The 16,471-nt window shown below is 39.0% G+C and overlaps 1 protein-coding gene across 1 annotated transcript in view; it reads right to left on the bottom strand.

Moving 5' to 3' along the window:
* HCRTR2 (hypocretin receptor 2) overlaps positions 1-16,471 on the bottom strand; it is a 1,190,712-nt gene that overhangs the window by 918,633 nt on the left and 255,608 nt on the right. The window contains exon 2 of the mRNA XM_044063867.1: positions 14,486-14,729. Within this exon, the coding sequence (XP_043919802.1) occupies positions 14,486-14,729 (244 nt within the window). The remainder of the gene's footprint in view (positions 1-14,485; positions 14,730-16,471) is intronic.

The raw sequence follows: 16,471 nt of genomic DNA on the forward strand, positions 1-16,471 counted from the left end.
AAATGGTTTAATTTTTTACATTTGTGGCATTGCTGACCAAATGCTAAGCATTTCTCTCTTTTAGACTCATGATTAATACCACAGTTACAACAGTTAACTATAAATCTCGATTTGGGTTTTGCTGATTCACGCTTATACTCTACTGAGCATCCTCCCTTCTTAGAACTTGCTGGAAAACTACATTGTTTCACCAGAAAACTCGCAGAGGCTGTTACTGTCATGTGCTTAGGCCTGCTTCTGTTTGCCACATGTTGTCTACATTTGCTCTAGAGCCTGACAAAACCATGCTCTTATCACTTGCAAGCATACTTGTGTGTCTTTCTGTAACTTCATGGATTTGACAAATCTCGATAGCTTTGCTTAGCTTTAAATCTTTGTCACATAGCAAAATCTTTCTCACAGCAGCACTATTAATACCACACACAAGCCTGCATTTTATCAGCTCATCTTTTAAGTCACCAAACCGAACAAATTTTGGCTTTGTTCTTCAGGTCAGTAAAATAAGCTGCAAAAGTTTCCCCTGGTTTCTGATCTCTTGTGTAAAACAAATGCCTCTCTAATATAATCTTTGTCTGGGGGTTAAACAATTCTTTGAATTTGCGCTTCAAACACTCAGGGTCTTCCCTTGATTCAGCCTGCTCAACAATATGGCAGTTTTCACCTTCTCCCTCATATACTGCTGGTGCATACAGAAATGAACACTCTTTTTCAATGGCCTCTGACCCAGCTAGGTTTAACAAAATGAGTGCCTTGGTGCATGCATCTTTGTCAGAATAAGCTGCTTGCATAAAAATATCATACTTTTGCTCAAATATTCTCCAATTCTCTGCAATACTCTGATCAAATACAAGTGGTGAGGACTTTCAAAATCCATCTGCCATATTAACACATACCAGTGAAGCGTTTTGCAAACATGCATGAACACACACACATATACATATGCCAGAAATGTATGCCAGTATTCGTAACTATGCCCAATAGCACAACAATCCTCTGAATAACTGAACTTTACAAACAAGTCTACTGGGCACTGTAATACTCTTGAAATTACTGCACTGCAAGAAATTACCTCTTATCAGTATAAGAAACATTTCAAAACAACTGCACTGTGCGAATGAACTGGGCAGAAGAAGCTCAGAGTAAGAAACATTTCGAAGTAACTGCACTTTGTGAATAAACAGTACACAGCACACTAAAATTTCTCCAAAATGGTGGTACTTCACTAGATAATTCTTTATAGTGCATGAAACACTCTGCAATGGTGACACTTTGCAAATAGACACACCCAGCCCATGAAACTTTTCAAAATGGCTGTACTGACTGTACTTCACGAAATAGCTGCACTTTGCACATAAATAAACTCTTTGGAATACATGCACAGTAATAAGGACACACTGTAAGCACTTTTACACACTTTGAGATGCTTTGCATAACTCTGGTTATGCCCTGAATGCAATACGAAGTAGTAGTTATGCCAAAACAAAGCACTTTGCCAAAAAACATGCAGTTGCCGTGCTTTATTTACCCTTAATGTGCCCTTTTTGTCCTTATTATATTTGTTTTGCTCATTTAATCTATTTTCATGCACATTAAACTTTTCTTGTGCTTGTTTTACTCTGAACATGCCCATTTTGCTTTAAACATGCTTGTTTTGCCTTAAACATGTCCGTTTTGTAATTCCGAGGTAATTCCAACCCCTTATGTACTTTTCTGATGCTCATTTTATCAAATCTCTTAATTTTAAACATTTTTTTTAATCAACAAACCTTTTGTGCCTCTCACTTTTTTAATAATGTGGTTTGTGCCCTTTTAATATTCTGTTTAATCTTTTCTATAAAATAAACTGTGCAAGTTTTCATTGCCTTTGTTTCTTTTCTGGCTCTTCTTTGTGCTCATTTCTTTTAGTTTACCTTCACTGTTAACTCTGCACCTCATAGCTGAAAGCAGTCTCTGGAATTTCGGTTCTGACACCATGTCGCTTGTCTAGTCAGGATGTAATAGACGAGACTTCATGGGCTATTTTCAAGATGCTTTATTACGTGTACACACATCAGAATCGAGGCTTAATAACTTTAACTTAAGTAAAGTTATATACAAACTAGTTATTGCACTTATACATGCTCACTCTTTGGCTGCACTCTCAAAATGGCACTGAAGCTAGCACGAGTGCTACTTATGTGCATGTTCAGTCCTTGAAATGCTCCTTAATGATACAGCACACACACTCTGCTCCTAAGCTGTATTTGCAATGCTAGGAGGAGAATGGCTGTTTCTCCTTTGTCCTGAGAATGAGGGAAGAAGACAAGTAAATGTATTGCCAGTTTAAGGTAAACTTCAAGAACTACTTTAGGCATAAAGGAGAGTTTGGCTGAAGAAGCAATAGTCTTACAAGAAGGCAAGGTAAGCTTTTCCAGTGTAGAATTTAGCTCCCAGTATGGGGCAGTGGACCCAGAAGATCTTAAAAGAATGATACCCTTGAGAAACTATTTCATCACAGGATGGAAAAATAGAAGGGGCTGCAGGGATAGGCATGCAGACATTGCTGAGGTATGGATTTTAATTAATTCATTAATTAATTTATTTATTGCCTTTTGTTTACTGGCATGGTCCACCTGGGCACTCAGGCCCATTTTCAGTGGAGGTCGTGGGAGAAGAACAATAATGAAAGAAAGAAACTAATTTGTCTACATGCTTCTAAATCTTTATAGTAGCTCCTTTTTAAAGGGCTACAGTAACCCATTCCTAAGATTTGGGAGAAGACATTTTTTTCTAATCATATTTTGAAGAATGTGGTTAAAAGTGGATACCATCTTCCTTAATTCTACAAATACATTTATTTTTTAATCTCATTTGGCTTTTCAGCGTCCCCATTTCTCAAACTGTATGCATCCCTTCACCTCTTTGTAAATGTCATTCCTAGTCCTTGCTTTCATATAGCCCATTAGTCCCAAATTTTGACTCATAATCATTACAAAACTTCCCCTTGTAACTTCTAACACTGGTTTATTGTCTATGTATCAAGCACAGGTGGCATTCCTACCTACTTATGCCTTTTATTTCTCTCATTCTTTATTACAAATAATTTTAATTACTTTCGTCATCATCTTCCACCTGGGTAGTCTTTTTTTCTCATTTCTTTTGCATGTATAAGGCAACCTTTAGTTTCACTTCATTATAATTTTGTTGAACTCTGCTTCTGATTTAGTCTTTTATTTCTTTCTATGAACACTTTTTGCATAGTTACTACACACACTTATCCTGGCATTTACGTTCCCACATATAGTTAACATCTTCCTTATTTTTTTGTCTGCCTACCACATATTCACTTAGGTGATCCCAGGTAGTCTTGTCTTCTGCTATAGGTGTATCGTCTAATGTAATATACATTCTTAGTTCCATATCCTAATTTTACTTAATTGCTACCATCTTCATTTACTTTTGTCTCATACCCTGATGAATTTTCGTCAGTATTTGTTGCCCAGTTCCTTTGTGATCTACTATAATTCTAACTTTAAATAGCAGAAATTCCACATATTTCAAAGTCTGGGATTGTAATTTGCAGAATCTTCTACAATAGGTCTCTTAAAAATTTAGTACATCATAAATAAACAAAGTTTCAAAAATCTTTATGTCCCATTTGTTAGCAAGAATTGCCACATTTCTAAACAAAGTACTGATCTCCTTTTTCCAGGGAACTCTCATTCCCTTGTTTTATATGTACTACGTTACTTAAGTTACCAGCATTCTTCATACCCGTTTTCTTCCTACTCATTATATCTCTAGGCTAGCAAATTGCTACTGGCTTTCCTTAAAATGTCACGAAGAAAGGGTGAACACCAATGATCTATTTCATACAGGGCGGGTTTACACCAATTTGTGCGTACTTTTTAATTTGACTTATTACTTTGTTTCCTTTTTCCTTACTTTGAGTAATTTCAAATAATATTTTCAATTTTATTTTTAATAACTGGGACTTCATTTGCCAAGTGTGGTATGTTAAACAAAAAGATAATGTTACAACAGAGGAATAAGAGAGCCCATTGAAGAAATATTCCACCACTTAAGATATTGCAAGGGAAAGTTTGCCTGTAAAACTTGCTGCTGCTTGGATTGGAACCAGTGTGGGATAATATTTTCCATTTTGAGATGTACGATTTCCTGTTACTGGGTCTCCAGGCCTCTTTGATAATCCGTAAGATGTCCTTGTTAAAGAGCTGGTTGGAGGGATGACAATCATATCATTCACCCTGCTATCTTGAGTTGTCAAGATGGAGTGTATGGTAGCACCTTTGTCCTGTGTTAGGCAATCTATCTCCAAAGGGAGCACTGTAGTATTTCCTTGACTATACTGAATAATATAGGGAACCAGTGCTGCTTGGGAAAGCATGGTCCTATTAGGATCATCCTTGGACCATCCTCCTTGATCTTCAAAAATACCCTGGGGATGAAGGGTATGGGAGGAAAGGCATGCAGATATAGACCTGCCCATAGGAAAGAGACTCTGTTCTCCAGGCCCTGTGGTTTGGGCCCAATGAACAAAACTTATTGATCTACCTGTTTTCCATTGAAGCGAAAAGGTCTGCTTCTAGCACACCACACTTGTCTCTAAGTTTTCTTTGGAATTCGTCTGCTAGATCATTATCTGTTGCAGGGAGATATTGAGCCTGAAGGTGTAGTCCCATCTACTGCGCTGTCTCCCACAAAATGTGCAGTAGTTGAAGTATCTAGCAGGATTTAAAAACATTCATTCTACAGAGGGACAATTAATTTAATTTCTTCCTGCTATCTGCCTAATAGCACAAAATCCTTCATCAGCTTTTAAAAGCTTTGAAAGCTGATAAAATGCTTCATGTTCCTACTCTTTTTCCCCTATAACTAATAGTAGATGGAGTATACAAAGTTCTGTGCTCCAAAAATAATTGTGATATGAACTCCGATCATAACCAGCTTTATGAGTTCTTGACATGGATGCCAAGATTCATCTCTTAGGCTTTACTCTCAATGTGAACTTCTTGACATCTATGGCTCGAACACATAATAAGTTGGTTATGACTAGAGACCCAATAATAATCCAGTATGTAGCTAACATAGTGACTTGCAGTTTAGCACAGGGTATTAAGACAATAAGTTCCTAATGACTTCATCTTGCAGTCATTTGTTTGAAATGTTCAGTCTTCATTTCCCTGAATTGTGAAACTGAGCAAACCACCTAACCAGGCAATACTTTGTCCAATCTAAAAAGAAGCATGGGAAGCCCAGGTTGGGTGGGTGGCCTAATGGTTAAGGTGTTTGCCTTACAAACACAAGGTACAGGGCTTGAATCTCACAGGGGATAACTGGCTAGGTTTAAAATGGCTCACAAGGGCAGTTAGCCTAGTATGAACCTAAGCAAATGAGCTTAGTGGGTTTTCCTAGTGAACAATTAAATAAAGCCAAAAATAATGTACAGGAAAAGTTGAACTGCTTGTATTTACTTACCATCACATTCAGCAGCTATTCAAATAGAAAATATTGTCAGTGCCTTTATGTTTCATATTGGGAATGAATACCAAATTATACTCCAAAAATGTAACCTCAACATATTAAGTAGCCTTCATGCTCATAAAAACATTTCCATAGGAAAGGTGAAGCAGACAAGACTTAAGAGAGCTGTAGTAGGGGAGTTACACAACTGGGGTAACATACACACTTTGGGCATGCTGACCATCATCCCTTGTCTCACCACAGCATTTGGGAGCATACAGTAAATACTGATCTGCCATCTACGACTACAGTGTAGGTTTGTAGGGGGGGCATTTACTTAAATATTTTATCGCAGTATGTGAAAAAGCATCTCTGGCAGATTATGACTATCAAGCTATATATACTAAATTAATCTTCAATCAACTGACATTTTTTTTCTTGTACTACTAAATTGTGAGATTGCTAAAATACATTTTAAAAGGAGACAGCACTCTCAATCATCTTTATAAGCAACACATACTTTCCAAGATAGAGTAGAAGACGTGCTGAAGAAGCCAATTGAATAAATATATCTAGTAAATGAAGACAACATATGCCTTACATTAATGATAAGCCATTCATTAACAGAAGGTGAGCCCTTCTGTTTGGAGAAGCGCTGGACATCTCCAACTAGTTTTTTTAAAAAATGAAGCATTTAAGGATGGGCGCATAGAATTAATACACAGATCCGACCATAAGCTAATCACCCTAGATATCCGCATCCCACCCCAAACCACCATTAAGGAAACCACAGTGAAAAATTTCTCCAAAGCCAACTTCATGCTTCTTAAGACAGAAGTGGCAAACTTCATGACACCCATGCAGATGGACAATACAGTTACGACTGCTGAATCCTATACAAATGCACTCTATAAGCGCTTACATGAATGCATGGATCGTGCTATCCCAAACAGAACCAAGATGCTATCCGGCAAAAAAAGGAGGCCAATCTGGTGGTCCCCTACCATAAACAAACTCTACAACAGAAGGAAGAAACTGTTGCAAAAGAGAGTAAAATCCCATGAGTGGAGGAGCTCTCTGATCAGCCTCAGTAAGAAACTGAGATCCCTTACAAGATCCTCCAAAGCTATCTATGAAACCAAAGTCACCACTGATTCCAAGGGCAACCACAAAGCATTCTATAGCTATGTCTAGAATCTCAATGGCAACACCCAGATCCGCTCTGAGCTACAGCACAACAGCACAAAAATTACAGAACCAACTGATATTGCCAACATCCTGGCATATAGGTTCAGTGCTAACTTTACCCCCCCTCACCCCCCTAAAGGGCCCATACCTATATGTGAAGAATGCAAAGTCCCTGTAATCTCATCTATGCAGGTAAAAGCTGCACTCTCTAAAACCAAAAACACAGCATCCATGGGACCAAACAACATCCCAGGCTGCGTTTTACACAAACTTCAGAACGTACTGGATCCCCACCTAAGCACCATGTTAAATCATAGTCTCACATCAGGCTTTGTGCCCACTGAATGGCACACAGCAACAGTTATCCCACTCCACAAAGGGGGAGCCACCACTGATCCTGGGAACTATCGCTCTATTAGCCTGACAAGCTTGGTCTGCAAGGTCATGGAACGTATCATCATGGAACTCATAAACAAAGACAGTGGTAACCTCCAAACTCTGGACCCACCCAGTTCAGGTTTGTGAAAGGCAGATCATTCTTTGAGGCAGTCAACAAAGCTGTAGATGAGGGTAAGGTGGTTCACACAGCCTATCTTGACCTTGCCATGGCTTTCAACACCATCTCCTATTCTGGAATTATAGCTAAACTCACTAAACTAGGTATAAATCCCTACATCACAAGATGGGTTGCCAACTGGCTCACTGACAGAATCCACATTGTAAAAGTTGCAGACTCCAAATCTGACTTCAAACCAGTGACAAGTGGAGTACCACAGGGTTCAGTCCTGGAACCTCTCCTGTTTGGTATCTACTTCTCTGAAGTATAGGCTAACACAGAAGGCCTCTGGCTAATGAAGCTCGCAGTTGACTGCAAAGTAGGAGCCATAGTCGACTGCCCAAATGTTGTGGACATCCTACAGAAGGGGCTCACTGAGACAGATGCCTAGTGTCAGAGGCATGGCCTCAAGCTCAATGCCAAAAAGTGCATTGTCATCCCCTTTGGTAATAACTCTGTACAGTCTACTTAATGCCGAATGTGTGATAAGAGACCTTGAGACCCAGGTGGACAGTAGTCTCTACTTTGATAATCACATCGCCACAACAGTCAGGAAATCCTTCTATGTGGCACACCTCATCACAAACGGGTTCTCATCCAGGAAAAAAGAGGTCATTGTTCCCCTCTACTCGGCAGTCATTAGACCCATTATAGAGTACAACGCCCCTTTTGGAATATACCTCACAAGACATCTGCAGCAGCTGGAAAGGCCACAGAAGTACCTCACAAAGAGGATTACTGGCCTCAAACAATTGCCCTACACTGACCATCTCAAAAATCTCCAGCTTTACTCTGTATCATATCTCTTACTCCGAGGAGATCTCTGCCTAACATATAAAGCTATGTTAAACCCAGAGCTGTTGGACATGCTACACCTAAAGAAATCCCAATCCCTCTGAGCTATATGCTCTACGGATAGATTCCTGTCCCAGAGACTTCCTATGCTCTGGAACAAGCTACCCATCTATGTCAAGCAAAGTTCCTCTTTAGCTCTCTTCAAGAAAAATCTTGATGAGTGGATGGGAAATAGTAAATACACTCTTGGGATCATTTCTGTGGCTCTGCTTGATGGGGGCACATGAAATTAACTTTCTTGGGTGGCATAAGCCAGGGAAACTTGTTGGTTAGGCTTACTTAGGCCCTTGGGTTGATAGCCTAGTACCTACCTATGAACCTATGAAATGTAGCTATGATTCAGAATGATCATGAAACACTACTGAAAGAATAAAATGAGGTCAGGGCAAGTTACAAAAGAAAATCTGTTTTCACTAAGCCTATATGATTATTTATTTTACATTTGTTTACCAGGAGAGTCCGACTGGGCATAAAACCCTTTTTCAGTGGAGACCCGGGGAAAAAAGCTCCACTGTTAGTAAACTATTTTGTTAGTAGAAAGAAAATTGTGTTAGTAGAAAGAAAATGATTAGAAACTAGGAAGGAAAGATGAAGCAGTTGACAAGAAATTTAAGGCCTTGCAAGATATGTTGTGGGATGATTATGATTCTGTTATACAAGAAATGGGGAGGATAAAACAGGAAGTGGAACAGCTGTTACATAAAAGACATTAAAGAGGGACAAGTTCATAACCCAGAGACTGCCCATGCTATGGAATAGACTTCCCATACATGTCAAACAGAGCACCCCACTGGTCCTCTTCAACAGAAATCTTGATGAGTATATGGGAAATAGAAAATTCACCCCTTGGATCACTCCAGTGGCTCTAATAGACAGAGGCACTGGAAACTAAGGTCAGGTGGCATGATGCCAGGGTGATCCTATGGGCTAGGCTTGTGAAGACTCCAGGGCCATTAGTCTAGTACACACCTATGAACCTATGAATAGTTGCTGGTTTGCATGGTGAGATTTGGCCAAAAATATCTTTTTATAAATCATTGTTTTGCTTGTATCTGCTTCTAACAATTTACACTAAACAATAGTTGTAATTAGCCAATACTAGATGTAAGTATCAGGAATGTGTGCTACTATGTTGTTACCTAAAGTAAGGCACCCCATTAGGGAATCTCCTCTTCTATTAGAGATCTGTTAGAACTAATGTCTGTAGAGTATAGAAAATAAACCCCTCATGGGAGTTCTGCTCTTCTTGCTACCCATTGATGTCTGCTAGAGCGAAGTTAGCTAGGGTGTCATATGGGTCTGGAACTTCTAAGTAGGTGCTGGCTTCTGACTACCATTCAAGATTGTTAGAGTGGGAGGCAGAATCCCCCTCGGACATCAGAGTGGTGATCTCAGGCAACTAGGTGTAGGCTGTAGCCACCTGGCTGGGGCCTGTGCCTGTCCCTACCAATGACACACCCAAGACCAAGAGCAAGGCCAAACATAAGAAGGTTGCTGTAGGTTTTCCCAAGCCAGGGGTTTTGAGTCACCATCATCTTCACAAGTCTACTTGCAGAACCTTGTCAGGTTAGATGAAGACCTCATGAATTTCAGGAGATCCATTCAGCTGGGCTCTGGCAGAACCCCTGCCCAAGCAACATCTCCTGCCAAAAGGAAGAGAGATCTTTCACCTCAAGAGTTCTCTTATTCCTACAGCTCTGATGAGGATGAGTTGGCATTTGTGGAGCTGCTTTCAACAGTGACATAAGGCAAAAGTATTACACTCTCAACTCAGATTCACCATCTAAGAAATTTGGCGACACCTTACACAACATGACAGCATCTTTCAATTGAAAGGCTCAGGACTACCCTCAATCCATGAAAAGAGTCAGAGAATTTCTTTGCCTTCTTGAGAATAAATACCTGGCAATTTCTCTAGAAGTAGTGGATGACATTAGTCAGGACACATCCTTGCAGTATGACTCCTAGCCACCTTTCCCCAGGAAACCTGACCTATTTATAGGGTTCTGAATTTTCATAAACATCTTTTTAGAAATCCAGTGGAAGACTCTGGGTTGGTCTCCTGAGAGTTCAAGGGAGTTAATATCAGTGTCTCTAAGACTCTGCTGCCCAATGACAAGGAAGGTAAAATGTTTCATTAGATTTAGGAAAAAACTTTTAAAACTCAGCTACACTGGCCATGAGTGCTTTAAAACGCCAGTTTTTTATGGTTAAATAGGACTAGGCTCTTTAAAAGGAGTTGTTGGAACTTTGGAATACCAATTCCCAGGTTGTCAAACACTATACTGTGACTTTGATGCTCTGTAAGCATCAGTAAGGGCAGTTGCCTCAATGTCAGTAATCAGGAGGCTTGACTTAAAGAGCAGCCATATCCTGACGAGTCTATATTACATTATCGGCTGATGAAAAGAGCGAACACGCTTTCATCGAACTGATAATGCCGAAAGATCTAAACAGCAAAGACATGGAACATCATTTATTTTCACAGGGGAAACAAATGGTGAGCCATGTCTTTGGGACTTTGCCATTTCCTCCACTATGGTGCTATCTCAGAGTTGGCATATTGAAATAAGGAAGGTGTGGGGTAAGTTTTTTTTTTGCGGAGCAGCAAATTTTTTCCCTGGGAAAAAATTTGCTGTTCCATGTCTTCGCTGTTTAGGACTTTTGACATTATTGGTTCGATGAAAGCGTGTTGGCTCTTTTCATCAGTCGATAATGTAATATAAACGCATCCTGACCATGTGAAATCCTTGATGCCCCCTTGGACAAGATGTCCATCTTTTGACCCAAGGATTAAAGTGTTTTTAAAAAGACTGGTGGAGAAGGCTATGACTATGCAGACTGTCAAGGAGTTTCTGCAGGTCACACTTTCAAGGTTCAGCAGAAACTACCCTACCAAGTCCTGGTCCTTTCCTGCCTCCCAGCCCAAAGCAAAATATTACCCATTAACCCAACCCCACCCCCACTCCCAACAAAGCTAGGGGATTAGACTCTCTTTCTTCCTAAATTAATGATAAATCCTCAGCATGACGGAGAGAACCTGGAAATAATCATACGAGTACAATATGCAATTCGCTTCTTTAACAATATTCTTAAGCATTTATCCCATTCTAAAAGGGTAGATTAAAGAGGCACATGATCAAAATATAGTTCTTCTAGTACAAGGATCCATAGAACCAGTCCTCCTCAAATGAATTAAGAACAGAGTTTTACTCCATCCTGCTTCTGGTCCCAAGAAAAGAAGGACACTCGAGACCCAACTTAGACCTCTTAATATTAAAAACATTTCTCAAAATGGTAATTTTGCAAACTCTTCTTCTCATGATCCTTCCTCAGGCAGTCATGGTCATGATTAAAGAATGCTCATCTCCACATTCCCGTAGTGAATGAATACAGGAGATACCTTTGCTTCAGAGCAAGTGAGACACTGAGCAATGTCCTTTGGCTTGTCCTCACAATATGTCCTATAACAATAATAACTGCTTTTTGCAGGACCATGGGCATGCAAATTGATCCCTATTTGACAACTGCCTCATACAGCCAAACATGGTGGTGGAACTCAACTCCGCTCTTTAAATGACCATGCCATTCCTCTCAAACTTAGTATTCACTCATAAGTACAACCTCCAATTCTCCAACATCCTAGCATTCATAGGGGTTTTGTTGGATTCCAACATACAAATTGATCTCTCCAAGGGAAAATCTTTTCTGTGTCACATTACCTCAAAATGATGGTTCAGGAGGAATTTATCACAATCAGGGAGGTTTTGAGTGCGCTTAGATATATGACCACCTGCATCCTAATGATACCCTTAGAAAAGCTGTACATGAGGAAAATACAGTGGTATCTGAAAAGCTTGCAGTGTCAGAACCGATATCCTCTAAGCTTCAGTATAATACAAGGATCTATGCATCAAGAAAGAATTCTTGTGGTTTATAAATGCTTGCATTCTAAACGAAGGTGTTCCTTTGACCTTGCAGGCAGGGTACTACGTAATCTCCACAGGCTCACACATATGAATTGAGAGTGCAGGTTGGAAGGCTCCTTTTTAAAAGTCATATCAATCTAAAGAAATAATGGCAGGTTACAGATGCCTCATAGCATTCAGACAAGAGTGGCCATCAGACACTCTTTTAATAAGGGCAGACAACACCACAGTGAAGTGGTATATTAATAAACAGAAGAGTATCTATTCCTGTGTTATCTGACACTGATAAAGCCAGCAGGCAAAACCTGGGTCTGTTATGGATTTGTAAAATGAAGTTGAGAGTGGTGCTGGATAATTTTGGGTTTTTATAAATATAGATATAGATATAGATATACAGATATAGGCCTAGATTTATATATATAGATACAAAATAGAAATAGAAATATATGCATGTCCCAGGGTAAATCAAATTTTAATGTGGTCATCCTAAGTATTGGCAACCCACTTGGTTGACATATGCAGATGGTTGACAGTTGTGTGATACTGATAGTCTTGGGGTAGGGATATGGCCTTTCCCTGTAGATTGTGCTGTCTTGAAGTTAGCGTATATAATTAGTGAGGCTGCCAATGTACCACAATCTCAAACTGACAAAAAGCAGGTACATGTATTAAACTGATTTTCAAACAGCTTCCCAACACTTGGTATTTTCAAACAAGTGGCTGACTCCCATACAGATATTTAGACACATAGACAAATATGCATGTGTGCATACATAATACATGCAACATTTTGAACTTTTTACTGATCTGTAGCTGACCCATTTAGTGCTCAGTGCCAGTTTCCTAAGTACTGCCCACCCCTTAGCTGTTCAAGTGAATAGAAATCAAAAGAAATTTGGCTGATTGCACAAAACCAATTAGCCCATTGGCCCCTCAACTCTTCAAGTTAAAAAAGAACAGAAGAACAGGACTTCAGCTGACTGTACGAAGCTGATTGAACTGGGTTCCTTACAGTCAAATCAACATCACTGTAGCTCTTTGACTGAAGAGGAAATTGAAAAAGCAAAACAAAATAAGACTCTGACTTACTGTAGTGTTGTATCAGCTTTCTATAGCAGCTTATCCACACTGCCCTCAGAGTTTTGAGTAAGAAAGAAAGAAAATTGATCCACTGAAGTGTCTTTCTATACTGGCATTTCAGTACATAGAAAAACCATGATGACTGCTGCAGGAACTCTTGACTGCACCCTCTAACACACTGCACCTCGGGCGGTTGCCCATTTACCCCATCCTTGCCATGGTACTGCTTTTTACAAACATCCTAATGACTGAGTGGTATGCGAATTTCTGTGACATCAATACAAAGATACTCAAGAAAGCTGTTGTTGCTTCTTTTGTGAGATAAAATCACATGGTCCAAAGAAATGCCTTTCAGCAAATAAAGACAGAATAGTTAACTGATAATGCTTTAATTTGTAGCTGTAGATTACATTACTTTACATCTTACTGCATGTCCACACCATTAATTTTTTTTTCTTTTACATCATCAATGCCAACTGAATTTATATATATATATATATATATATATATATATATATATATATGGGATCCATACGGATCACCAAATGGCAACATAACCGAAACAGATTCGGCCGGGCGTACATGCGCAAAAGTGCTTTTCACCGAAAGGCACTTTCGCGGAAGTATGACTGTTGCGGAGATTGCAATACAGTGGGGATAAGGGATAATTCCCTTTTCCCCACTGTAGTGCGACCTCTGAGTGAGAATATTTAAGTAGGGGGGTGTGGGGGTGCTGGGGGGCTTTCCTCCTGCAAAAACATAAAAGTAATGTTTTTTTTTTGTTCTTTTAAACACACTTTAATGAAAGCGCTTTTGTTAAAGTATGTTTGGTGATTGGCGATTCAGACTATTGAACTTTCGTTCAATAGTCCTAGATCCATATATATATAGAGAGAGAGAGAGAGAGAGAGCAAAGTTTGTACTCACTGTGGAGTTATTTACTTCTCTATAAACATCAGAGAACCTAGCTAATGCATAAAATTTCAGAAAAGGCAGAGATCACACAATCAAGAACATGATCAGTTCTGGTCAAGCATATGCTTCCTAAAACAAACCCAGAAAATAATCGATCTTCTTAAGGAAGGAAACCAAATGAAACAGAGTGAACTGTAAATGTTGCAGCAAACTATGTTACACTGTAGTGATAACTAGTATAACACACATGCATTTAATATATGCTACTTTTCTTTACATAGAAAAGGTTTCTTCAGATCAACTATTCATTCTGTTGTACATAATATGTAAAGAGAGCTAACACTGGCAATTTTCTTTTATCATGTAAATGAAACTTGTTAATAAAAACTTTACTGTGTAAGATTGATCTAGTCTGCCTTATTATTTATCATTAGTACATCAATTTACTTTGCATCAAAGAAAATTAGTGGCATCTGCTAGAAAGAAAGTTTGTACGAACCAGCCCAGTGTTCATCGCAGACTGTGAATAATCTGGTTTTGTTGACTAACTGTGGAAAAATACTGCTACATTCCATGACAATTGCTTGAGGAATCATTATCACGCAGGACACTATCCAGATAATTATAATGCTGTTCCTCGCCCGCTTAGCTGTGCTTTTGAACATCAAGGGATGGCAAATTGCATACCATCGATCCAAGGCAATGCAGCTTAATGTAAGTACGGATACAGAAACAGAGACAGTCTGGAAAGAAAAAAAAAGAGAGGATATTGTGTAAGCAAACACATCAGTTTAAAATATGTGACAGCATATACCTTCTGAAAGAGGTAAGAGTATACCAGTCTAATAAGAGAAGCTGTTGAGCACATCCTTGTATAAGCAATTTCTTGTTTTGACATCAGTGAATCAGAAAATACTTAAAATCATGCTGTCTTTTGAAGTTGTCTAAATCCTGTAATTTCTCATTTGTAGAGAAGTCACTATACCATTTTCAGAAAATAGCTGCAATTATCTCAGTATTGTAGCCTGGTTTTATGTTTGTAAGTGTGCTTTAGCATGCAGGAAAGATTTCGATTTTTCTTGAAATAACAGCTGTTGAGTAAAACACAGTACAGTTCCCTCCAAAATGAGCAAGTAAACCCAGAAGGCAAGGACTACACATCTTGAGAACAGGAAGGCATTTGAAATGGTATTTTTTTTTAGACACTGAAAAGATTAAACTCTCTAGCGATGTTCATAACATACACATGCACAATTGTTGCTTATATACTGGTTTGCATAATGTGGCATTGCAATTAGAAGAAATTGTGGTCAGTCCTCCAAAGTTCTGAGTTTAGTTTAATAAGATTATGTGGTGTGGTATTCACAGAATACCAGTTTTGTCATTTATGTGGAAGACTAAGTCTGTAAAAAGTTGCTTCAGAGTATTAAAGTCATACATGTTTTAAAGATGATGAACTCACTTAAAGATATGGTGATAATGGAATCACTGAAAGGATATTGGTTATGTCCTTTATTTACAAACTGGATGCTTTATGACAAGTACTTTAAAACAGAATGCTGCTCTCACTCTGCAAGAGATGAAAATAAATTCAGTGGAGAGGGACATGAGTTTTCCAAACCCAAGCATATAACTCAAAGAAAATAGAATATGAAGAAAAGCTTTCATATTTATAGAAACCACGAAGAATTATGCTTTAATGTAGGACCTCCAGGTGGAAAAAGGAATATTCTCTTTTCCTGGACAGGTACATTTCATTGTTAAGGAATAAAAATTATTTTACCTCCTTTGCCTAATGCAATTACAGTGAGATGGCCTAGATTAGCTATAACTGAAAATATCCAGCCATGCAACTGCTAAGGCATGAACATGTTATAAGGTCAAGGAATTTAACAAACATGCTAATCCCAGAGGGAAATTCAAAGGTATTCATTACAACTTGAGTAACTAGTCACTCAAAATACTTGAAGGCTGTTTTGGAATCTGGAAGCACCTCCAGAATAATCTGTCTAAAATTCAAAGTGGCATGGAATTTGTTAACGTTACAATAAATACCCTTAAATGCTTCTGAACCTATGCTGCATGAGATTTCCTGTCAAACCATTACCTCTAAAGCCTTTAATCATTATATTGGGTGACTTCAACTACCCAAACATAGACTGGGAGCATTACTCTAGCTCAAACACCCTAGCCCAAAGGTTCCTAGAATTTATAAACTCAAATGCTATGGAACAACGTGTTACCACTCCGACAAGAGGGGAAAACATACTGGACCTGATCATCACCAACATGGGGACTCTATGCTCCAGACCAGAAGTGTATCCCTCACTGGAAAGATCAGACCATAAACTAATCTCACTGGATATTCACATCCCGACTCCACCCCCTGCCCAGAAAACCACAGTAAAAAACTTCTCTAAAGCAAATTTCACACTCCTCAAAACCGAGGTGGAATCCTTCAAAGCCCCCGAGCCTGTGGAAAATA

The sequence above is a fragment of the Protopterus annectens genome, chromosome 2.part2 (assembly GCF_019279795.1).
Source record: "Protopterus annectens isolate FY-2018-M chromosome 2.part2, PAN1.0, whole genome shotgun sequence".
Lineage (NCBI taxonomy): Eukaryota > Metazoa > Chordata > Ceratodontiformes > Protopteridae > Protopterus > Protopterus annectens.